General features: G+C 50.2%; 4 protein-coding genes across 5 annotated transcripts; 2 read left to right on the top strand and 2 right to left on the bottom strand.

Moving 5' to 3' along the window:
• Nucleotides 1-2,975: 2,975 nt before the first annotated feature.
• LOC120647314 (probable aquaporin TIP1-1) lies at nt 2,976-5,035 on the bottom strand. Its single transcript, XM_039924069.1, has 2 exons — nt 4,713-5,035; nt 2,976-3,916 (listed from the first exon to the last, which is right to left on the bottom strand). The coding sequence occupies exons 1-2, from the start codon at nt 4,843-4,845 to the stop codon at nt 3,297-3,299; spliced, it is 753 nt and encodes a 250-aa protein (XP_039780003.1). The 5' UTR covers nt 4,846-5,035; the 3' UTR covers nt 2,976-3,296.
• A 928-nt stretch (nt 5,036-5,963) lies between these two features.
• LOC120647313 (zinc finger BED domain-containing protein RICESLEEPER 1-like) lies at nt 5,964-7,101 on the bottom strand. The gene is made up of 3 exons (XM_039924067.1): nt 6,428-7,101; nt 6,276-6,337; nt 5,964-6,205 (listed from the first exon to the last, which is right to left on the bottom strand). The coding sequence occupies exons 1-3, from the start codon at nt 7,044-7,046 to the stop codon at nt 6,176-6,178; spliced, it is 711 nt and encodes a 236-aa protein (XP_039780001.1). The 5' UTR covers nt 7,047-7,101; the 3' UTR covers nt 5,964-6,175.
• Nucleotides 7,102-11,406: 4,305 nt separating this feature from the next.
• LOC120647312 (cyclin-dependent kinases regulatory subunit 1) lies at nt 11,407-12,570 on the top strand. Of its 2 annotated transcripts, none has more exons than XM_039924065.1 (4): nt 11,407-11,552; nt 11,700-11,782; nt 11,881-11,941; nt 12,057-12,570. In XM_039924065.1, the coding sequence occupies exons 2-4, from the start codon at nt 11,730-11,732 to the stop codon at nt 12,213-12,215; spliced, it is 273 nt and encodes a 90-aa protein (XP_039779999.1). In that variant the 5' UTR covers nt 11,407-11,552; nt 11,700-11,729; the 3' UTR covers nt 12,216-12,570. The 2 variants fall into 2 exon arrangements, with proteins under 2 accessions (XP_039779999.1, XP_039780000.1); XM_039924066.1 differs by having other exon boundaries at nt 11,415-11,552; nt 11,705-11,782.
• A 1,554-nt stretch (nt 12,571-14,124) lies between these two features.
• On the top strand, nt 14,125-22,566 carry LOC120647311 (pheophorbide a oxygenase, chloroplastic-like). Its single transcript, XM_039924064.1, has 7 exons — nt 14,125-14,643; nt 14,723-14,958; nt 15,046-15,172; nt 15,675-15,811; nt 20,861-21,020; nt 21,288-21,566; nt 22,121-22,566. The coding sequence occupies exons 1-7, from the start codon at nt 14,254-14,256 to the stop codon at nt 22,373-22,375; spliced, it is 1,584 nt and encodes a 527-aa protein (XP_039779998.1). The 5' UTR covers nt 14,125-14,253; the 3' UTR covers nt 22,376-22,566.
• The last annotated feature ends 1,071 nt before the right edge of the window (nt 22,567-23,637 follow it).

Genomic DNA, 23,637 nt, shown 5'->3' with positions numbered 1-23,637 from the left:
CAGCGGCGCATGCAATGAACAGTATGAGATGCAATGGGAGGTACTAGTAGTACCTTTGGATCATCTAACGTGCTGACTAAGACTATTAACTCGCAAGGGGCCAGTGGTCAGATGAATTTTCAGCAGTGGCTTGGCCAATACATATAGGACTGGCTGTCCCTCGCGGGGTGAAAAAAATCGTAGTAAATTTTAGCACGCAGTTGCTCCACACTTCAGGGAGCCACCGTTCAAAAAAAAAACAACAACTTCAGGGAGCCTATAAACAGCTGCGGCCACGTGAAATCCGTGGCTTCCGTCGATCCATCGCGAAGCGTATCTTGGTATGTAAACAGACTGGTGGACTGAAATACTCGGAATGCAAGACAAGGACACCATCGATATCCCGTTGCATAACCATTGCCTGATTGGTCCCACGTTTTCGCAGGCTTACTGCTAGATCATAGAATCTCGCCTGGTTTCCATTGGTTCAGGCCGCCATGCGCGCGGCGGCGGCGGCGGCGAGCTACCGGCGATCGAGGGAATGGTCAACGGCGAGGCCGGTGGGTCGGGACTCGGTCGGGAGGACGTACAGAGGCTGATGACCGGGGCGGCCGGTGCGCGAGAGCAAATCAGAGACAGCGCCACGCCCACGCGAGAGCGACGTGTTGCCGAGGCCGGAGCCACTCGTTTCCTCGCCCTGGACGACGCAACGAGATCCAGCTTTGTTACATTTCGATCTCGCGATGCCCTCTCGTCAACGTGTACTTGCGATGCGTGCGCGATGATCCCATCCTAATCAATCTCTCTCATTCAGTCATTCGCCAACGATCACATCTCCATCTGTCGACGGAAAGCCAGGGATGGCACCGGAAGAATGACGAAGCTGTGAAGCCAGGAAGAGTCTAGAAACCAAACAGAGGGGTTGATGCAGATTACTACTCCTAGTCCTAGCCCATACCAAACACGCCAATTTGAGCGCGTCTCGATCGAGTGACGAGGTAGCCAAGCAAAGGACGACGGCTTGAAAGGAAAGGTAGTGCTGGGCTGTGCCGACACAAACGATTGATGTGGTCCAGCCGGGCTCTTATAAAAGACTAATCGTACAGCCCGCGCATTTGCACAGTTAGTATTAAAAATTTAAAAAGTTACATGTCGTTGTATCTTTACTTAAAGATTATACTAAATTTTTTTACCATACATCATCCTGTTCATTATCATAAATTATGTATTATTATTGATTAAAACAATTCAACTATGATATACCTATAATAACAATTTGATTTATTGAGATTTAATAATATTATACAGATAATTATTCATATTTTTATTTTATTTTATTTTGATTGATTGTTGTTAGCTTTAGTTTTTATTAATAGTATATATTTGTAACTGATACATAGCTAAATGGTATTTTATATTTAATTTTTCATAATGGCATTGGTGGATGATTTTTAATTAGGCACATGGGTATTTTAGGCTAATTTTTATCATAATGGCAGTGGTGGGTAATTTTTATTTTTTATTTTTCTTCGATTAATGTGGAAATTTCTAGACCTTGAAAGCGAATGTGAAGGCTCCGTTTGTTGACCAAATAATAAGATAATAGATATCCAAATGGAGGAGAGCCTCTCTTTCATTGGTTAGCAGGCTAATAATTCCCGGACATGTTATTAGTAGTAGCGCGGATCATTCTGCCACAGGTTCCAAACAAGTTCAGGCTGGCATGAGTTTGCATGTCTCAAATTTGAATTATGAGGGTTGACTGTTGAGGGCGCGCAATAGAAACAGTATAAGAAAACACGGCAATTTGTGACGTAGTCATGTACTCAGAGGTCCTTAGAGCTTGGACCTGACAGTCCCAATTTCACACTGAAATTAGTCTGTCCCTCAAAAAAATAAAAAATAAAAACCACATGCGTAGGTGGCACAACCACCTCGTCGGGTCCTCAGTTTAGTATCAGGGAATAAACGGTAGTTAGGAGAGTACTTAAGGCCGATGAAGGATAAGAGAAGATAAGAGAAGGAGTACAGTGCAGTATCCGTGGTTGTCTGTCTCAGAGTTAGTGGTGGGCCGGGCGTCAGGCTGGCGGAAGCAGCACGAGGCCTCTGGACGCATCGCCGCGAACAGTGTACCCTGCCTTTCGTAGGAGCCCGAGAGGCATATTCCCGGAGACCGGAGGAGGATCTGAAAGCTGCGTCCCCCCGGCTAATCCTCATCCTTCTCCTGAGTCCTGACGGAGCTCCTGCTTGCTGCTGAGCTCAAGTGATCAACTAGTAGATTAGTCTGTTAAATTAGTGTACCCAAACAACTACTGCCAAGTGACACTGGAAACTGTTGAACGCTACTACGGCTGCCGCGTGCTGCGTAGCCTGCACATGGGTTTATACTGTAGCTTCAGCTTGGTCGTGAAAGAGCATCCTGCTTCTTTCAGGATCGATCTACCAGATCGCAATACGCCATCATGCCTGGCGTGCAGGACCAGACCATCAGTGCCCCAGCACGCATCTACATTACTGCCATCTACATTATGTTTCGACTTATTTCCTCTTACAAAATACTATTCATTCTACCAGTTCTATACTATTTATGCGGTCAGCCGAACAGCCTCTATTTCACCATTCCGTGCAGGCCGAGAACACACTGAGCTCGGGGTACAAGCTCGCGTGCAGGCACGGTACGAGCATGACTGTATTTTTTTTTTCCTTTTGAAAATCAGTACGAGCAGGACACTGTACTATCCGCGCGCCTCGCGATGCCAATGCGTCGTGCAGCACGAGCCGGTCCAGGGAGACAAGAGCAGGTCAGCCTTATCACCTCTGTCCCCACTCCGACGTGGCGCGCGTACCACCCCGTCCGGCGGCACATGCCGCCGCATTATTGCGCTGCCACCTCGCCGCTGCTCGACGACGACGATCCCAGTCGAAATCGTCGCGATTCGAGCAAAATCATGGCGGATTCGCGAGCACATGTAGAGCATAGATCGGAATACTCTGGATGAGTGGATGGCAAATAGAGTACTCGCGGGCAAATTCACAAATTTTACAGAAGCATGCAAACGGGGTCCGGAATTCACGGTGGCGGTTACAGTTTCCAACTTGATGCGACTGATCGAAGCAAACCATGGCGAGCGGCGCAGCGGCGGCGGAGAGTTCGGGTTCATGGTACAAGCTAAGCATGGCGGTGGTCGATGCAAGCAGCACGCGGTGCGAGGGAAAACTAACTTAAACGGCGGCGGTGCCGAACTGATCAAACGGACGGAGGAACCGGCGGCTGCGCGCGAACGTCGGCGGCGGCGACCGAAGCCTCAGCCCTCAGCTCAGTAGTCGGTGGTGGGGAGCTGCTCGTGGGTGTGGGAGATGAAGAGCACCTCGTAGATGACGCCGGCGAGGCCGCCGCCAATGAGGGGGCCGACCCAGTACACCCACTGGTGGGTCCAGGACCAGCTCACGAGGGCGGGGCCGAAGGACACGGCGGGGTTCATCGACGCGCCGTCGAAGGCGCCGCCGACCAGGATGTTGGCGCCCACGATGAAGCCGATGGCGATGGGGGCGATGGTGCCCAGGCTGCCCTTCTTCGGGTCCACGGCGGTCGCGTACACCGTGTACACCAGCCCGAAGGTCATCACGATCTCGAGGACCAGGGCCTCCCACACGGAGATGCCGGTCAGGCCGAAGGTGCCGGTGGCGAGGCCGCCGGTGGAGAAGCGGAGGAGGAAGCACGCAACGGTGGAGCCCAGGAGCTGGGCGATCCAGTACAGGAGGCCGCGGAACAGGGTGATGTTGCCGCCGACGAAGGCGCCGAAGGTAACGGCCGGGTTCACGTGGCCGCCGGAGATGTTGGCGCCGACGGAAACGGCCACGAACAGGGCGAAGGCGTGCGCCACCGCCGCCGAGATCAGGCCAGCGGGGGTCGTAGCGCCGCCGGCGGACAGCTTGCCTGCGCGAGGGGAGCACCACGCAAGTCAGTAACACTGTAAGATCCATCATATCTGACGACCAGGTAGTTCGTCCACGTAACACGATCAGATACTGACAAGCAAGTAAAAAATGTTCATGATTTTTTTCCACTGTCTTATGCTTAATCTTTTCACTTTTTTCACTGGTCCTGACATGCCGTTAAAAAAGGATTTGTTTAAGCGAGCTGAGAAGTCGTGATTGTGCAGGTTCTTTTTATCAGTTACTTTTCCCTAGTCTGTTTGCACTAATATTCTCTTTGTACTGACTGATGACTGTGTTTCTTTTTCCGGGATCCAAAAGATGTCACAGTGTCAGCAGAGGATTTTGCTACTTGGCAGAAGCACCACATGGAGACTGCAAATCAGAGACTCGAATAGAACGTGCTGATTCTGCGTCGAGGATTCCTCGATCTGCAGCTCTACATGATCATAGAGCTAAACTTGTCATCTGAACTAATCAATCATTCCATCTAAAAGACTTCACTTGCCCTCACTTTTGACTTTTTTAAAAAGGAACTTCTCTGAGCTTCTAGTAAGTAGTAACACCTTGCGTATTAAAAAAAACATGTTCTGCTAAAAAGAAAAGGACCTTATCTGTTCCTTCATTTCAGTGACGAACTCGAGCTAAGACCAAAGATGAACCAACACTTGTACTGTACATGCTAATAACTACTCGTTGTATACATGTTATTATTCTCTAATTGACGTTATGTAAGTGAGTGGAAAACATTAAGCACTAATAAGTGACCGAGATGAGGGCGAGGCGTGGTCACTCACTGAAGGCCATGCCGGAGCCCTGGCCGGCGAAGACGAAGATGAGGGTGGAGATGAACTCAGCGAACGCCGCCTTGAGGGCACCCGGGTGGTACACCTCCTGGTGGCTCCCGACGGCGATCCTGGTGATCGGCATTTTCACGGCCTCTGGCCTCTCGCTCGCTCTGACCACAGGAGGAGGAGACGACTGTGCTTGGAGCTGAGCTCAGGGGGTGTGAGATGCGGTGGCGAGGAAGAGATGCCATGGAGGTGGTATATATACAGCGGCGCGGGCATGCCCCGGAGCGCTGGGGCCCTGGCCTTGGCCACGGGCGGGTCACCGGGAGCGGCCGGTCGCCCCGCGCCTATCCGGTTGGAACGCGAGGGCCAATTTTTTAGCGGCGAAATGAGCTGTTTGAGCGTGTATGCCTCTTCGTTTCGCTGATCAGCGCTGGCTGGCGGTACTGTAGATACAGTAACACTGTTGGTACAGTATCAGTACAGTACGCGCTCCCACGCGCAGTCAAGGCTATACCACGTGTAGTTGTTACAGTACCAGCCGCTACAGTATGCATCTTCTCACAAAAACCGCCGCCACAGTGTTCAACCAGCCCAAACCACCCAGCCGAACAGGCTGACTGTAACACCTACGGCCGGAGTTGTCATATTTGCGAGCACCCACAGCTTGCTGCTTTTCCTCTCTGAAGTTTCTAGTAGACGCCAAGCGGATATGCTGTGATTTCTATATACTTCCCTCTGTTTGAAAATACTTGTCACTTTTGACCGAGGCTCAAAAACTAATGCACTCATTTGGTTCTTTCTAAAATAACTAAAATGTCTCTTGTCATCTTATATGTACGCGGTTCTAGATTAGTCTAAAGAGCTTGCACTTGGTGCTTTCCAGTGACTCCGATTCAAATTTCAAAAGACGTGGCGGGCTAGCTCTGGCGCCCAGCGCTAAAAATGCGACCTAAGAGAGAACAGAGGAGGCCAGGACGCAAAGAATCCAGATATTTCTAGAGGCTATTGGACCCACACACAAGTCGGGGTGGCACCCGCGATGTGGGTGCGGGTTTGGCAAAAACCCACCCGCAGGCAAACCCGCGGGGCTGGGCAAAACCCGCCCGCAGGCAGACCCGCGGTTTCATTTCTGCACCCGCACCCGCACCCGTCGGGTTTCGGGCGGGTTTCGGGTATCCGCAGATTTGACAACAGCTATAATAATAATCACAATTCAGCATAATAATAAGATGAAGCTAACAATAAATCCATAAATTCAAGGTCACAAATCACAATTCAGCATACTAGTAGCACCACAAATCAACAATTAAGTGTTACAATACATTGAATAATCGACATAGCCACATAGGGATAACTAGTACAGTCATTTTATTTCAAGTTCACAAGTACTTCAACAGCACCATGACAACACTCCCAGCAGGTCAGCATGCAGCACCACCACATCAGATTGCTCCCATGGGCAAGCATCAATCAATAATGTCCGACTCAGGTGCATCCTAATAGGAAAAATAGTAGAAATTAAATGAAGCAAGGAGGAACAAAATAGAAGAGGTAAAGTGGCAGTACCATTTCTTCTTCTTCATCATCAAGACATGTCAGCAATGCATTCATAACAGGAGACTCAGGCCCTAAATCAAACAAGATTAACAAGTTAGTGTTATCATGTATGAGAGAAAACAATGCTACCATAAATGTAAAGCAAAAACCAGCATATATACCTAACATTTCAGCATGTGACCAAGCTTGCATACACATTAATGCTTCCACCATTTTTGGAGCAAGTCTGCTGCGACTCGGGCTTATAATTCTCCCACTAGTGCTAAAAACTGATTCTGAAGCAACTGTTGTTACAGGAATAACCAAGATATCTTGAGCAATGTTTCGCAAAGTAGGATATTTCATCCCTGCATACTGCCACCAATGAATAATGTCTAGATCTGTTGTTCTTGGCCACAATGGCTCTTCCAAGTACAAATCCAATTCTGTGCGCACATAAGTAGTTGAGACTATTGGTTGGGAAGACAAATATCTATCAAATATGTCAACTACTGCTTTATCTCCACTTCCCACAGTACTACTGCTACTGTTATTGCTAGAAGTACCAACACCATCTGTTGTGCCAACACCTTCCATAAAACCTTGGTATTCCAACACCAAATCATACAGCAAATCCCTAACTTTCTTCACTTCATTGAACCATGTATGTCCATAAATTTGTTCAAACATAGCATTCAGGAATTGCAATTTGTACCGAGGATCTAGAACAGTAGCAATTGCCATAAGACCATGAGTGTCTTTCCAGTACTTTAGAAATTTTTCTTTCATCAGTGCTGACATCTCTTCTACTTTGGGGATATTACTAGTTTGCCATTTGCTAATATTACTAGGTCGTTGGAGGGCACTGCCTACACCATTGCCAGCAAGCCTCGACCTACACACGCAAACAAGGAGGAAAATAAATCTGAACCCATCAAATCAAGACCTCCCAACACCAAACCCTAACACACGAATCGGCTGGGTTGGATGGAGCCTGTGGTGGAGGCTGGGTTGGACGCGTACCCCGCCGGCTGCCGCAGCGTGCCAGCGTCCTGCGCGAGGGCCGAGGGGACGGGTCAGTGCCGGGCGGCCGTGCGCGAGCACACGGACTTGTCGCCGGCGGCAGATTCCGGATCCTGCTGGCGCGAGGCGAGTGGAGAGTGGAGACGGCGCGCCGCGCGCCTGCCTGCCTGGCGGCTGACGGGCTGAGATGGGTGCGCGAGCACACGGACTTGTCGCCGGCGGCAGATTCCGGATCCTGCTGGGGCTGATGGGCTAAGATGGGTGGGGGGCGGCCGGTCGGGGGAATGGGGGATCGGAGTACTGGGAGAGCTAGGGTTACACCGTTACAACCAGCTATATATAGATTGGGTAAATGGGCTGGGTCTAAAGATTATCTGGGCCAAAATTTATGTATGGTGCGGGTTCATCCGCGGGTGCAATTCTAAACCCGCACCCGCACCCGCATATTGCGGGTGCGGGTGCGGGTGCACCCGCGGGTTGAATTTGAAACCCGCACCCGCATCCACCGGGTCTAAAATCCGTGGGTACCCGCATCCACGGGTCCAATTGCCATCCCTACACACAAGGGTAAAATTGGAAATTTCATTCTGCAGACCGTTGGGTGACAAGTATTTCCAAACAAAAAAAGTGGTCATTAGTGACAAGTATTTCCAAACGGAGGGATACATAATATCCAAAAAAAAGTTTCTTCTGTAGTTTGAGACATTAACGAGGAAATTGTACAGATTGGGATGAATGAAACGATATGGCATGATAATATAAAGAATCAGTGGAAAGAAGAACAAGAGAAACTCGGTACGTGCATATGCTCTTTCTTCAATAGGTGCTAGGTGTCACTGCTGCCAGTATTAAATGTTTCTCTAGATAGGTCATAGAAATCAAAATAGAAAAAAAAGAATTATAAAATGCTATCCGAGGGTGTTTTGAGATGAAAGATTGCACCATCACTCTTACTAGTAGTTACTATCCTCTGTTCCTCCTGCAAGAGAATAATAAATTTATTAAAAAAAAAGCAAGAGAATAATAAACATTTGTTTCGCGGCGTCATGGTCGGTAACAAATAACTAGTTAACAACGTTGTTGTCCATTCGAGTGTACTCTACTTTTGCTAACCATCTCGTAAGCTCGGATTGCTGGGATCTGCATGATTCCAACGCTGCGGCGAGACAGCGACCGGGAGCGTTTTCCCGGCGGAGTCGCTTGCGGCGCCAGCTCAGGCAAAGCGCGGCCGGGGAGCCGTCAGCGAGCCACGCGTGCAGGTAGGCGCGGCTATGTGGCTCGTGTGGATTAGGAGGCGCCGGCGACGTGACCCCTCGCCGCTAATTGGGCCGCCGGGATCAACGGACGGTCCCTCCAGTGTTTACCCGACGGTGACGGCGGAGCAAGCTAGGGGTTGGCTTTGGCTGTGCCTCTAGTCCGCTTCTGCAGCTGCTTAACACATCACAACATGTGCTCCACGATGATGACTTTTTTTTTCTCCGGCTACTGATCCAGATTATACGTAGTAGCTGTAGGGTTGGTTCTTTTGAATGAGTGAGTTGTTCTGTTTCACTCTTTTTGAGAATGAGTCCAAAGTAGATATCTTGTGGCAAATCTCATTGAAACGAGACCGTTCTTCCTTCGAGATTCTTCCGCAGCTATATGCACAGCACCACACATCAAGCCTAGGCCACGAACCTCTCTCAAGTCTCAAGGACGGCTTGGCGAGACGCCATTCCGGCACCGTCCATGGACAAAAACAACCATCCACTCCATGTCTTCTCGCTGCCTACTCGGCTCGTGCGACGGGGACACGTCGTCTGCTCCGTCGGTCGCCGCGCCACGAGCGACGCCCACCCGCTCATAATTGGCTGGGCGCCGTGGCGATTCGCCAATCCTTCCACTAGGGTTCTCGAAGCCTCCGCGTGCTCCATGCGCCGGCCAGACAGCCGCTAGCCCCCACTCACTGACGTCTGATGGCTACGACTATTCTCAGAATTCTGCTATACTGCCGTGAGGAGCTCCATGATTAGGAGAAATGGCTTCTTTTTTTGCGAGAATTAGGAGGACCTCTAATTACATTACGATTATCCCTGACGGGTATGCTAAACTAGCATGAGGCACATCCATATCCACAAAATTTGTTTTAAGCGGCGGCCTCTGCTCCACTATTCTCTGCCGCTTTTGTTTCCTTCCTGCCCCTGTGTGCTGCCGTATGGTATGGTGCCGCTGCGTCGTCACATGCATCACCACGCTGCAGAACCTTTCAGACCTGCACTACTAGCAGTCACCGGATGGAACGAACGGACTGCCTGCCAAAGGCCTAAAGCGTACGCGACGAACTGATGCAGTGTAGTTTAGTGGTAGCTCTATGTAGTAGTATTAGTTTGTGGAGTACTAACTACTAGAGCTTGGAGTTTTGAATACATGAGATGTTCTAGCTCCATCCCAGGCTCCATATAATAGTCGTCCATGCGTCATCCAAAACTTTCTACCAGTAGAGTAGAGCCCCACAGATTGACATAGCATCTTGTTGTTAACTGGTAAACATGGGTTGTTCTGCCTGTGCTTGTGGATCAGTAGACATCACAGGCAAGCTGATGCTTAATCATTAATTTCGTGATCCCATCGCAAGCCGATCGTAACATGCTGGAGCAGCGGCCGTCGATCTCATCGTAGTCGTTGCCTTGCTGGAAGTGGACCCTGTTTTATCCAGGAGAATCGATTTGGCGCTCTGTCAAGCATGATCCGGTAGGGAATGATAATTTTTAATATGTTTTAGAATGCCCTGATGAAAGCTTAAAAACTCGCGAATTTCCGCGAATTCTGAGCTGGCGCGCCTGGTCAAATATTGGGATGTGCTTTGTGAGCTGGAGCACTTAGCTTGTGTGGAGTGGGGACACAACAAATTGAAGTGGCAATTTGGGTTGGTTGCGGGCTTGCGGTACCCAAGTCTACCTGTAAACTAGAAGCATTAGGTCCTTTGTTGCCATCACGGAGATTGTAAAGAATCCTTGCAGCGAAAGATGGACATTGCTCTTTTATTTCCCTTTTGAGTTTAAAATAAGGGTCACATGAATTGGCACGGCATGCTACTTCTTTTATACGTTGAAGAAAATAAAGCCTCCATGAAGTAGATAGTACTGCAGAGAGAATTAAATTAAAATGTCATGGTTTCTATGTTTTTTTTTGCGAGGAGTCGTGGTTTCTAAGTTTATTAATTGCTCCTCAAACTTTGATGATTGGTTTGCTCCCAGGATTTACTTCACCATTCCTGATTATGCGTCGCAGAAAAATAGTTCCTCTTAACCCTTTCTCTGCATGATAAACGCAGTTTTTAGCCTCAGAACTTTTATCTTCCGCTAGTTTTTTTTTTTGAATCTTCCGCTAGTTTTCACGAAGAAGATGTTGCAAAATTCTTGTCATCAGAAGGCGTCTTCTCTCAGCTGAGGCTCGGCCCATGAAGGTTGCCGCGACAAAGCAAGAGCAGGCCCAATGTACATGCAAAACTTCTCCTTGATAGGCACTGGAAAATACCGGCCCACTCAGCACTGATGGACTGGGCCCAGGGCGGAGACAGGGGTTTTGATGGACTCGGAAGTTTGTCGTGGGCCGTATTGCGGGAGTATACAATAGTTGGGTTCCTTACCTCTCTCTCTCTCAAAAAAAAAAAAACAGTTGGGTTCCTTCGTCTGGAAGATACTAACGGCACCAAAGAATTTCTCCCGTCTCAAATCTTCGAACCTACTGTATTTGGAGTCTTGAACATTGGAATCTAGTAGGGTTAGATGTTCAAACAAATATAATAAACTTTTCATGTGAAATCCCTATGGGCAGGGAGGAGCTTTTTTCATGTGAAACTTTCAGGTTGAACTCGATTTCACATAGAAACGGAACCGAAGGAGCAACCGAAAATACTTCGGCGTTCGTGTTCGTCAAGTAGACAAGTACCCATAACGGGCAAATCGGCGCAGATAGACAAGTAATATTCTACTCGCGCCAACCCGCGATTTCAAAATTCAAAACTCCCTCCCATCCACCATGTTCTCACGCTTCCGCTGATTTGGACGCGAATCCAGCCCACGCCGCCCATGAATCCGGCGGTGGGTGATCCGCAACGACTACGTGCCCTATCCGCCCCGGGCCATCTCGCCCGTCCATCTACACACCAACGGTCGCCGCCCTCCGATTCCTTTTAAATACGCTCCCCCACCCCATCCCGCACCCCTACCGTCTCCCCCAACACGCTCCCCTCGCTGCGGCTCTCATTTCGGCTCAACCGCACCCGCTCCGCTCCGCTCCGAGGTATGCGCCGCGCTTCCTTCCGGATCCTTCGATCTCTCGTGTTCTCCGTTAAATATTCCTCTGTGATTCGTGGATTTGCTCTGAATTGCTGCGCGATTTGGTACTTTGTTTGGGGTTTCCGCTGAGATTTTGGGGAATTTTCTGTAGAGTAGCTGATCGAGAAGTGGTGTGGTGGACATGGGCCAGATCCAGTACTCCGAGAAGTACTTCGATGACACCTACGAGTACAGGTAGATGCAGAACCCTAGCTTCCTGATTTTACCTATTTCCATCTCTTTGTCTTCCGTGTTCGGTAAAACCCTAACCCGATCCCCTTTGTCCGGCGCAGGCACGTCGTCCTCCCGCCCGAGGTCGCCAAGCTCCTGCCCAAGAACCGCCTCCTCTCCGAGGTAAACGCCAAGAATTTCACATGCATTTGTGTAGATCACGTCTTTGCCCTGCTGTTGTCTTGGATATCTGATGTTGGGGTTTTGTGGGGAATTTCTTTCTTTTCCCTTTTTGCAGAACGAGTGGCGTGCGATCGGCGTTCAGCAGAGCCGCGGGTGGGTGCACTACGCGATCCACCGACCGGAGCCGCACATCATGCTGTTCCGCCGCCCGCTCAACTACCAGCAGCAGCAGGAGGCGGCTGCAGCGGCGGCGGCGCAGATGCTGCCCAAGTGAGCCCTCCGGCGAGGGCGGCGGCCACCGTGGGTTTGCTGCATTTAAAACCCCAATCCCCTTTTGAACTCAAAAAGGGGTGTCGCTGTGCTTCGATTAATCTCTCCGCCTGTTGGCTGGAATCAAGTGACTGGTGTTGGCGGTTACCGCCTTGTGTTCGTGGTAATGCCTGCGAAGGAACTGGCTGGGGTTAGGCTGTGCTTATCACGAGTTCCCTTATACTATGTGTTATGTGACTCTGGTTGACACTCTTGTTCCTGATGGTTCTATTCTTGTTTGTAATGCTGTCATATTTAGTCTGTTATGTGATGAACTGATGATGTTCTCGTTGTGGTTATGCTCGTCTGTTTATGCTTTCTCCCCAAAGTGCAAATGTGCAATAAGGGACCTTGCTTGGTTGCTCCTACAGAGTTTATGTGAAGTTAGCATTTCGAATACGCTATGCTAGAAACATCCAGCAGTGAAATGGTCCCCTGGAATCTTGCAGTGATTGTGGGGGCGTGTGGAGGCGAGATTGCCATGATGATTACATCTGCTTAATGCTGATAATATGTGGTAGTTTTTGTTAGAGCCTTGCATGGTAGGTGGAAGTATTTTGTTTTTCTGTCTCATCGCATGAGAGGTAATGGATTTATGATAATTTTCTGTGTTAATTATGTTTGTATTTCTGATGGCATGTAGCAGCTGTAATTTTTTTTCTTTGACGAGAGTTAATATGCAGAGGTTGCATATATGCTGAACAAATGATCTGTGACACCCTGCAAATAACTTTGTCTCCGCTGATATTGATGATAACATCTGCTTGTCTGCGCATAGCATGGTAAGTCAGGGTGAATTTTGTTTCCTTTTCCTGTTGCACCGTAATGGGGAATGGAATTGTGATAATCTTAGGGTGTGTTTAGTTTATTTTGCAAAATTGTGTAAAGATGTAAAGAGGATATTTGAAGTACTAAATGAAGTCTATTTGCAAAATTTTTTGCATAGGTGGGTTGTAAATCGCGAGACGAATCTAATGATGCTAATTAATTCATGTTTAATCAATAATTAGCGGATGGTTACTGTAGCATCACTGTTGCAAATCATGGATTAGGTAGGCTCATTAGAATCGTCTCGCGATTTACAGCCCATCCATGCAAAAAGTTTTGTAAATAGACTTCATTTAGTACTTCAAATTGGTAAGATTCCGTTTCACTTTAATGCGTTTACGGCTTTTTTGCGTTTACATGTAAAGATCTAAACAGGGCCTTACTGCGTTGGTGATGTCAGTATTTCTGGTAGCAGCAGTCATTTCCTCTGACGGACGTTAATATGCAGGTTGTATATGTACTGAACTAATTCGAATTTGATTTGAAATGTACTTTTATAGTTCAGTGAACGCTGGTACTTCTCAAACCTAGTATCAGATTCGAGGTTTCCACAATCCGGCCGCGGCGAGCCGGCGACCGGCGACGATGTGATCGCCGGCACCCTGCAAACAATGGGCGGGTCGGATGGATTCCACCACGGGGTCGGTTCGTGTCGTTCTCGCCGGTCAGGTCCGGCGTGGAGCGTTCGTCCCGCAGTCCTGCTCTCGGGGGGCGGCTGGCTGGCCCAAGCTCCACCACACGAACGCCGCAAAACGCCATGCGCGCTCCCGCACACTTGTCCAGTTGTCATGCATAATCTTCCATCCCCTCCCTCTTTCCCTCCTCTGCCGTCACGCAACCTCACACCCCCTACTCCCCCGCGTGTACAGTGTACTCTGGTCGTAGCAGTAGTTTCGTCGCTCTTGTTCACTCCCCAGTCCCCAGAGGTGAGGCGGTGAGAACGTGTGAAAATTCTGAAGTTTTTTCTTAGTCTGGCCACTGGTTTTTTGCGCCAAAACAGGAGGTTTTCTGATTTTCTCTCCTTGCCGTGCCGGAACTCTGTTCTTGCCGAGTCTAGAAGCGCGGCACTGCTTCCACGCACCCACCGCGACCGCGAGCCATAAAACCGGCGCGGCGAGGATCTCCGTCGCGAAGCCAAAAGCTAAAACCTCTCCGTGTCACACGAGCCGGAGAAAATGCGCGCGACGATCCCGACCCCCTCGCTCCTCGTCGCCCCGAGGCCGCCACGGCTCCGCTCCCTCCACGCTGCCGCGGCTCCCATCTCCCGCCACCACGCCCGCGGAGCAGGACGTCCTCGCACCCGCCTGCTCGTGGCGGCGCCGCCGTCCGCCCCCGGTGAGGCGGCGGAGCAGCAGGCGGAGCCGAGCACGTCGGCGCCCGAGTCCGGCGAGAAGTTCTCGTGGAGGGATCACTGGTACCCCGTGTCCCTCGTCGAGGACCTCGACCCCAGCTGCCCCACGCCGTTCCAGCTCCTCAACCGCGACCTCGTCATCTGGAAGGACCCCAAGTCCGGCGAGTGGGCCGCGCTCGACGACCGCTGCCCCCACCGCCTCGCTCCGCTCTCGGTACCGCATCCCATCCTCGCATCATCTGTGTCCTATCTGGTATCATCCTCGGGCTAATTTTGATCTGAAATCTGCGCAGGAGGGGAGGATCGATGAGACGGGGTGCTTGCAGTGCTCGTACCACGGCTGGTCATTCGACGGCTCCGGTGCCTGCACCAGGATCCCTCAGGCCATGCCCGAGGGTCCGGAGGCCCGGGCGGTGCGGTCGCCGAAGGCGTGCGCGACCAAGTTCCCCACCCTCGTCTCCCAGGGGCTGCTCTTCGTGTGGCCTGACGAGAATGGGTGGGAGAAGGCCACTGCCACCAAGCCTCCAATGTGCGTAGAGTCTGGCTTCTAACAGTGGCTGTGGATTGAATTCGGTTCTGCATTCCCGTGACTAAATTCGATCTTGCTTGGTTTCAGGTTGCCGAAAGAGTTTGATGACCCGGCCTTCTCCACGGTGACGATCCAGAGGGACTTGTACTATGGTTATGATACGTTGATGGAGAACGTCTCTGACCCGTCCCATATAGAATTTGCTCACCACAAGGTAAATTAGGACAGACTATGTTTGAGAGAGTTTAGTTGCTTATCACATTGGAACATCATGCTAGTCATGGCTCATGATTATTTTGTGGTTAAAAGATTGTGATTTCAGGAAAGAAGTTTTTGTTGTAATCAACTGTATTTAGTTTGCCAAAAAAATTACCATCCCAATTTCATATACATTGAATTTCTTTGACATGGCTTCTGATGGGCAAAAAGGTGCAGAATGGTTGCATTGAGTCTGACCTCTTATCTTTTCTGGTTGCCAGTGTGCAATCTTAAGTAACTGTTGCACCTTTGCTATGAATATCCGATAATTTAGTGCATACTAGTTTATTCTGTTTACTTATTGCTTATTCTGGATGGATACTGCATAACCGGAATAGCTTAGTATGCTATATGTTTGCCTTGAACTCTTGACATTGACAAACAATGTGCTTTTTTTCCTGGAGATACATGGTTTCAGGGCATCTACTCATATTTCCAAACTTTAACTCCCCTCACAGGTTACTGGACGAAGAGATAGAGCCAGGCCTTTGACATTTAAGATGGAATCAAGTGGTGCCTGGGGTTACTCAGGGGCAAATACTGGTAATCCTCGCATCACTGCAACTTTTGAGGCCCCATGCTATGCATTAAACAAGTAAGTTTCAGCAAAGTACTCAGTTGTCCTTTTTCCCTTTTTATTGTATCACTTGCCATTCAGTGTGGTGGAGTGGTTCTTATTTATCAGTCAACAATTCAGTTGTTTTGTGGTTCTGTTGTGGACCGGTTCTTTGGCCACAAGTTCCAACGGCGCAAGAAGAAGGACGCATCTACTAGTGGCTAAGATATTTTGTCCTGATTTGTAATTTAGATTATTTTAGAGATAAACATTAGAGTTTGTTACATGGTTTGTTAGGGCCGGCTGCTCTACTTAAAGGGGAGTCGGCACATTGGATTGGGGAAGCAAAGAATAAACCTCAAGAGTTCAGAGCCTCCAAGGGAGGGCGAACTAGGGTTTATCACCTGTTATCGTATTGCATTGCTTGCTAATCTAGCCCCAACATCTCTGGTATCAGTCTAGGTCTTTCCTCGGCTGTTCCAATCTCGACGTCCACCCCTTCCCCGGCGCGCCGCTAAACCCCACCGCATCCACTGCAATGGCCGGCGATGACGACGATAATACACCCGTCTCGAAGGCCGCCTTTGACGAGGCGATCGACAAGATGATCAAGATGATCGGCGACATCGGCAAGAAGGTGAACACGGAGGTGTCCTCTGTTCGCCAGGATTACGCCCTCCTGTCGACCTCCATCAAGAACGTGCAGACGCAACTCCTAGAGAAACAAGGCCGTTTTGACTCGGGCTCATACTCCGGCGGCGACAAGGCTCCGGCGCCACCCGTCCACAAGCTCCGTTTCCCGAAGTACGACGGCTCCGAGGATCCCATCACCTGGATCCACAAGGGCAAGCAGTTTTTCCGTGCGCACGGCACGCCCGAGGACCAGAAGGTGTGGACGGCCACGTTCTACCTCCAAGGCGCAGTAAGCCAGTGGTACTACCGCTGGGAGAAGAATCACGGCGTTCCTGACTAGAAAGCCTTCGTCGACGGCGTCCACAAACGCTTCGCCCCCCCTCCGGAGCAACCCCCTCGGCGAGCTCTCTCATTGCCGCCGCACGGGATCCGTCGATGAGTACGTCGATCAATTCCTAAAGCTACTGGCCAGATGCGAGGATGTCAGCGAGAAACAACAGATTAATCTGTTCACCGCGGGCCTCGTTCAACCCATGTGCACCGATGTCGAGATGCGCGCTCCTGCCACACTGGAAGATGCCATGGCGTTGGCCAGATCTTACGAACGCCGTCTGTAGATCACAACCGATGTCGCGCGTGGACCTGCGCCCCCCGCCAAAACGGTGGCCACGCCATCGCCGACACCGCCCACGGCGAGCACACAGGCCAAATCAGGCGCGCCTAGCGCGCGTCCTCGCCGTCTCTCACCAGAAGAGATGGCCCAGCGTCGCCTCGAGGGCCTTTGCTTCAACTGCCCAGCGAAATTCTCCAAGGAACACCTCAAGCAATGTCCCATGAGGGGCATCTACATCATGGACATGGAGGAAGATGCCGATTTCAGTTCAGATTCGGATGACGCTCCAGAAGTCTCCATCCATGCCATGACCGGCATCACTACAGGCGACACCATGCTGCTGTCCACCACGGTGTCCCAAATGCCGTTCATCGCGCTCGTCGATTCTGGTTCGACACATTGTTTCATGTCTACGACCACCGCCGAGCATCTCGGCCTTCGTCCGACGCCGCGCCCCGGCCTCTCGGTCGGCGTCGCCAATGGCAAGCGCGTTCCCTCCGCTGGAGTGTGCCCCAACACCCTGATCTCCATAGCCGGTGAAGACTTCTACGTCGACATCTTCATCATACCTCTGGCGGGATATGAGCTGGTCTTGGGGTGCCAATGGCTACGCACCCTGGGCCCGGTGCTGTGGGACTTCAAGCTGAAGACAATGATGTTCTGGCAGGATGACCACCGTGTCCGCTGGCAAGGCGTCGGCACTACCTCGCCGCCCATGTTGTCGTCCCTAGCGACGGTGGATCTACTGGATCGCCTACTCCAGGAATTCAGCGATCACTTCGCTGAACCGACGGGTCTCCCCCCTCAGCGCCAACTGGACCACCGCATTCACCTCCTCCCCGACACAGCACCTGTAACGGTTCGCCCGTACCGTTACCCCCAGCTCTTGAAGGACAAAATCGAACGACAATGTCAAGAGATGCTGCAACAGGGGATCATCCGCCCCAGTACCTCGGCGTCCTCGTCACCCGTCCTCGTGCGCAAGAAGGACAACAGCTGGCGATTCTGTGTCGACTACAGGGCGCTGAACGCGAAGACGGTACGGGATATGTTCCCAATTCCCGTCGTTGAGGAACTCCTGGATGAACTCCACGGCGCCGTGTTCTTCACTAAATTGGATCTGCGCAGTGGATACTTCCAAGTGCGGATGCACGAAGATGACATTGCCAAGACGGCGTTCCGCACCCACCATGGCCATTACGAGTTCCTCCTGATGCTCTTCGGCCTCACCAACGCGCCCTCGACGTTTCAAGCATTGATGAATGAGGTTCTTCGTCCTTTTCTTCGCCGGTGTGTCCTCGTTTTCTTTGACGACATACTAATCTACAGCAAGTCGTGGACGGAACACCTCCAACACATGCGCATGGTCTTCACCGTTCTGCGGGAACACAACCTGGTGCTCAAGCGCTCCAAGTGCTTGTTCGCACAGCGCAACGTGGCATATCTGGGCCACGTTATCACCGGTTCCGGCGTCGCCATGGACGACTCCAAGATTGACGCTGTGAAGGTGTGGCCACTACCCAAGACGATCAAAGCTTTGCGCGGCTTCCTCGGCCTCATGGGGTACTACAGGCGTTTCATCCACAATTGCGGCATCATCGCCGCCCCGTTGACTGCCCTCCTTAAGAAAGAAGCGTTCCGGTGGACGGACGACGCCACGGCCGCGTTCGACGCGCTCAAGATCGCCTTGACATCCGCGCCGGTCCTACAACTTCCTGACTTCGACAAGGAATTCATCGTCGATTGCGACGCCTCAGGATCTGGTTTCGGGGCGATCCTCCATCAGGGCCAAGGGCTTATCGCCTTCTTCAGCCGCGCCGTGGCGCCGCAGCATGCCAAGCTTGCCGCTTTTGAGCAGGAGCTCATAGGCCTCGTTCAGGCCGTTCGACATTGGCGCCCCTACCTCTGGACACGTTCGTTCACCATCCGAACGGACCACTGCAGCTTGAAGCACCTGCTTGACTAGCGGCTCTCCACAATTCCGCAGCACACATGGGTTAGTAAGCTGTTCGGTTACACGTTCTCTGTGATTTACAGGCCTGGTCGCCAGAACACTGCCGCGAACGTGTTGTCTCGCCGCGATGAGGACACGGGCCATGCGCATGCTCTAGTGCTGTCCGCGCCCGAGTTCGCCATCTTCGATGACTTCAGGAAGGAGGCGGATTCCCTCGATGACATCACCACCAAATGTCAGGAAATCGCTGACGGCACGGCCGATGCGGCCCCGTCCATGGTGGACGGGTTCGTCATGCACCACGGCCGAGTGTTCGTCCCATCGGCATCGTCGCTGTGGCCGCAACTCCTCGCCACGGCCCACGGCATGGGCCATAAGGGCGTACAGAAGATGCTCCACCGACTTCGCGCCTCCTTCTACAATCCGCATGCCAGCCGCCTCGTCCGCGACTACGTCAAGGGCTGCGACGTCTGTCAACGCAACAAGTCGGAACACCTTCACCCTGCCGGACTTCTACAACCTCTCAACGTTCCGAGCTCGGTGTGGTCGGATATAGCCATGGACTTCGTCGAGGGTTTCCCTCGCCTTGGTTCTCCAAGTACGTGCACTTCATCGCGGTCGGCCACCCCTACACCGCCATGTCCGTCGCCAGGGTCTTCTTCGACCAAATCGTCAGGCTCCACGGCCTCCCTTGCTCCATTGTGAGCGACAGGGATCCGGTGTTCACCAGCAAGCTTTGGACGGAGCTGTTCTCCCTCGCCGGCGTCAAACTGCGTCTCAGCTCGGCGTTCCGACCACAGACGGATGGCCAGTCTGAAGTCACTAATCGTATCTTGGGCGTCTACCTACGTTGCCTTGCAGGTGATCGCCCTCGTAGCTGGTTGCGTTGGCTTCCATGGGCGGAATATTGCTACAATTCGTTGTACCAGTCCGCCCTCCAGACGACTCCGTTCCAGGTGGTTTATGGCCTGCCGCCGCCGACCATGCTGTCCTACGAGCCTGGAGTGGCTCGCGTCGTCGCCCTGGATCGCCAACTCTAGGAACGCGACACGTTCCTGGCAAACATTCGGGAACGTCTGCTGCAAGCTCAAGATTACATGAAGGAGTACCACAACAAGACTCATCGCCATGTTGAGTTTGAGGTCGGCGAATGAGCGTGGCTTCGGCTCCACCAGCGTGCGGCTGCATCGATCAAGGGCGGCACTTCTTCCAAGCTATCGCCGCGCTACTATGGCCCGTTCCAGTTCATGGAACGCATGGGCGCCGTAGCGTACCGCCTCAAGCTGCCAGCCAAGTCACGCTTGCACGACGTCTTTCATGTGGTGTTTCTCAAGAAGTATACTGGCAGCTCTCCAGCCACCTCGGTTCCTCTTCCTCTGGTCGTTCACGGCGCGTGGTTCCTGCACTAGCTTCGGTTCTCCGCGCTCGCCCATCTAGTACTTCGCGGGACCTGCTCGTCCAGTGGCACGGTCAGTCCGATGCCGACGCGACCTGGGAGCCGTTGGAGCAGTTCAAGGAGTCGTTCCCTGATTTCCAGCTTGAGGACAAGCTGTTTTCATAGGGGAGGGAAGTGTTGTGGACCGGTTCTTCGGCCACAAGTTCCAATGGCGCAAGAAGAAGGACGCATCTACTAGTGGCTAAGATATTTTGTCCTGATTTGTAATTTAGATTATTTTAGAGATAAACATTAGAGTTTGTTACATGGTTTGTTAGGGCCGGCTGCTCTACTTAAAGGGGAGTCGGCACATTGGATTGGGGAAGCAGAGAATAAACCTCAAGAGTTCAGAGCCTCCAAGGGAGGGCGAACTAGGGTTTATCACCTGTTATCGTATTGCATTTGCTAATCTAGCCCCAACAGGTTCTGAACTTTGTTAACTGGTTTGTGCAGAATAGAGATAGACACAAAGTTGCCCATTTTTGGAGACCAGAAATGGGTCATATGGATATGCTCGTTTAACATTCCAATGGCACCAGGGAAGACTCGTTCTATTGTCTGCAGTGCTCGAAATTTTTTCCAGTTTACGATGCCAGGAAAAGCTTGGTGGCAGGTACATGCTTGTATAGTGTTTCCCTTGTGTTTTATTTTCCCGCTGTGGTGTCAACATTATCTTATGCTTGATATTTTTTTTCCTTTTTAACTGCTGAAATGAACTTCTTGTCATACTTTTTTTTTCTTGGGAAACAGCAGGGAAGGTCCCTACTGTAAGCATATATTATTGCCGGAGTTTATTGCTGCATCATATTTGAATTTATATGTGTCCAGTCAAATCCTGATACCTTCCTTTTCTCTTTGCTTTTATGTATTTTTGGCGCAGCTTGTCCCTCGATGGTATGAACATTGGACTTCAAATTTGGTCTATGATGGTGATATGATCGTTCTTCAAGGCCAGGAGAAGATTTTCCTAGCTGCATCCAAGGAGTCTTCTGCAGATGTTAACCATCAATACACAAAGATCACATTCACACCCACACAGGCTGACCGTTTTGTTTTAGCATTCCGCACATGGCTAAGGAAATTTGGCAATAGCCAACCTAAGTGGTTTGGAAATCCTAGCCAAGAAGCATTGCCTTCTACCGTCCTTACAAAGCGTGAGGTAAAAGTTACCATGGTTACTAAAGGGTCACAGTATTACTTTTTTTTGCTCCAGACTTAATATGGCAATCTTTTTGTCGGTCAAGGTCTCAAGGATCACTGTAAAAAAAAAGGTCTCAAGGATCTGTTTTGCTTGTGTAGTTAATACTCTGCATTGATGATTGATTGCAATTATCCATTTTACTTCATTTGTTTTTTCTTTCTGGGCATAATTGTTGGCACACTTCATCTTTATAATAGACAATATATGTTTTAGATTAGCAGTTGCCATATGTACTAGTGTATTTACAGCAACATGCTTAATAATACAAAGGGTTAAATTCACTGGTAAATCTCTTTGGAAAGTTGGTAGCATCGTATTACTCTTACTGTAAGGCATTCGAGAATAGTTGCTCAACTGTAATGGTTCCATTTTACTAGAACAGCGAAGTTTACCTTCTGTTTTCATTTTTCAATAAGATCCGCTGAATCTTTTTGAACATGGAAATTTTCATCAGTTGTGTTTCTGCATTCCTGTAACTCTTGTATTCTTATAATTGATTTTGTGCTATGCAGATGCTAGACAGATACGAGCAGCACACATTGAAATGCTCATCTTGCAAAGGAGCATATAATTCATTCCAGACTCTGCAGAAGGTCTTCATGGGGGCGACGGTAGTGTGCTGTGCTACCGCTGGGATTCCTGCTGATGTTCATCTCAGAATATTGATCGGTGCAGCTGCTTTGGTCAGTGCTGCCCTGGCATACGCATTCCATGATCTCCAGAAGAATTTTGTATTCGTAGATTACGTGCATGCTGACATTGATTAGATTTTTTGAGGGGGTCTGGTGTAGCGACGCCGTCATGCTCATGTCTCATATAGTCGTATCTGTAACCTAGGCGCATAGCTAGGGAATGTAACCTTCTTTTCCCCCCGGACATTGTCCAATGTCTTTTTAGCGACCATGTCAAATTGTCAATGTAAGTTTCAAAAAATATAGCTCAATGTCAATGTGTGTAACTGTGTATAGTAGTAGGCACTAGGTTGTAGCGATGTAAAGCGGAAACGTATTTTTTTTTGCATATATATACCCAGTGGCGGAGCGTGGAAGTAAACCAAGGGGGGGCCGGCATGGATTGCTATCAACTATTGCCCATCACAGTCACCGAACGGATCAAGAACCAGGCCTGTCAAGAACGAAGCGTCGAGCCAATGGCTAGATTGCATGCGCTTGACCATCATTATTTCAGTTGGGCTGCAATGATACATGCTGCTTGTTGGGCTCATGTAATTGCTAACTAACTAATGTACTCACAGCCCATCTAGCCCACATACCCCTTCGCAGCACGTGAAGACACTGCCCTAGCCATCTGTTCATCTTCTCCAGCGTTCCTTGCGGTGGCGCCCAGTGAGCACAGCATCTGCCGGACTGCCGGAGAGCAAGGGACAGGCAAGGTGAGCGCGAAACAAGGGGGGCCGGGGCACAGTTTTGCCTCCATTACGCTCCGCCACTGTATATACCCATTGGATTAAAAAATCTCTCCAAATCCTTGTGGCATAGCCGCATAGGGCATTCAGATGTGAATTTGGTTCTCACAAGTTCTTTTCTCTGGGCTATTAGACGCTGACTGGTATCGCATTCAGATGTCATGGAAACTCTTGTAAACTACTCTCTCCGTTCCAAATTGTAGATTGTTTTGGTTTTTTATATTTATAGTGTTTGTTATGTACCTAGAAAAATCAAAACGAACTATATTTCGAAACGGAGGGAGTACATGGAATTATGGAAGATTTCAGTGAAACTCGGCTGAAATTAATAGCATCCTGATTCCTGAAGAAAGTGAAATCACCCGTAGGCGGCAGCTCTCGTGCTCTCGTGTTCTATGTTTAGGGCCAGCCCCATCTTCCAGTAGGCTACGAAATTTGGGCTGTATTTAGATGAGATGAAAAGAGGGAAAAAAGCCACATCAGTCACTGTAGCACACTGTAGTACTTTTCGTTTGTTTGTGTTAAATATTGTCCTACCATGACCTAACTAGGCTCAAAAGATTCGTCTCGCAACGTACATCAAAACTATGCAATTAGTTTTTT

The sequence above is a fragment of the Panicum virgatum genome, chromosome 9K (genome assembly GCF_016808335.1).
Source record: "Panicum virgatum strain AP13 chromosome 9K, P.virgatum_v5, whole genome shotgun sequence".
NCBI lineage: Eukaryota > Viridiplantae > Streptophyta > Magnoliopsida > Poales > Poaceae > Panicum > Panicum virgatum.
Note: the sequence above shows the minus strand (reverse complement) of the source record. Positions and strands in the feature narration are given on the sequence as shown.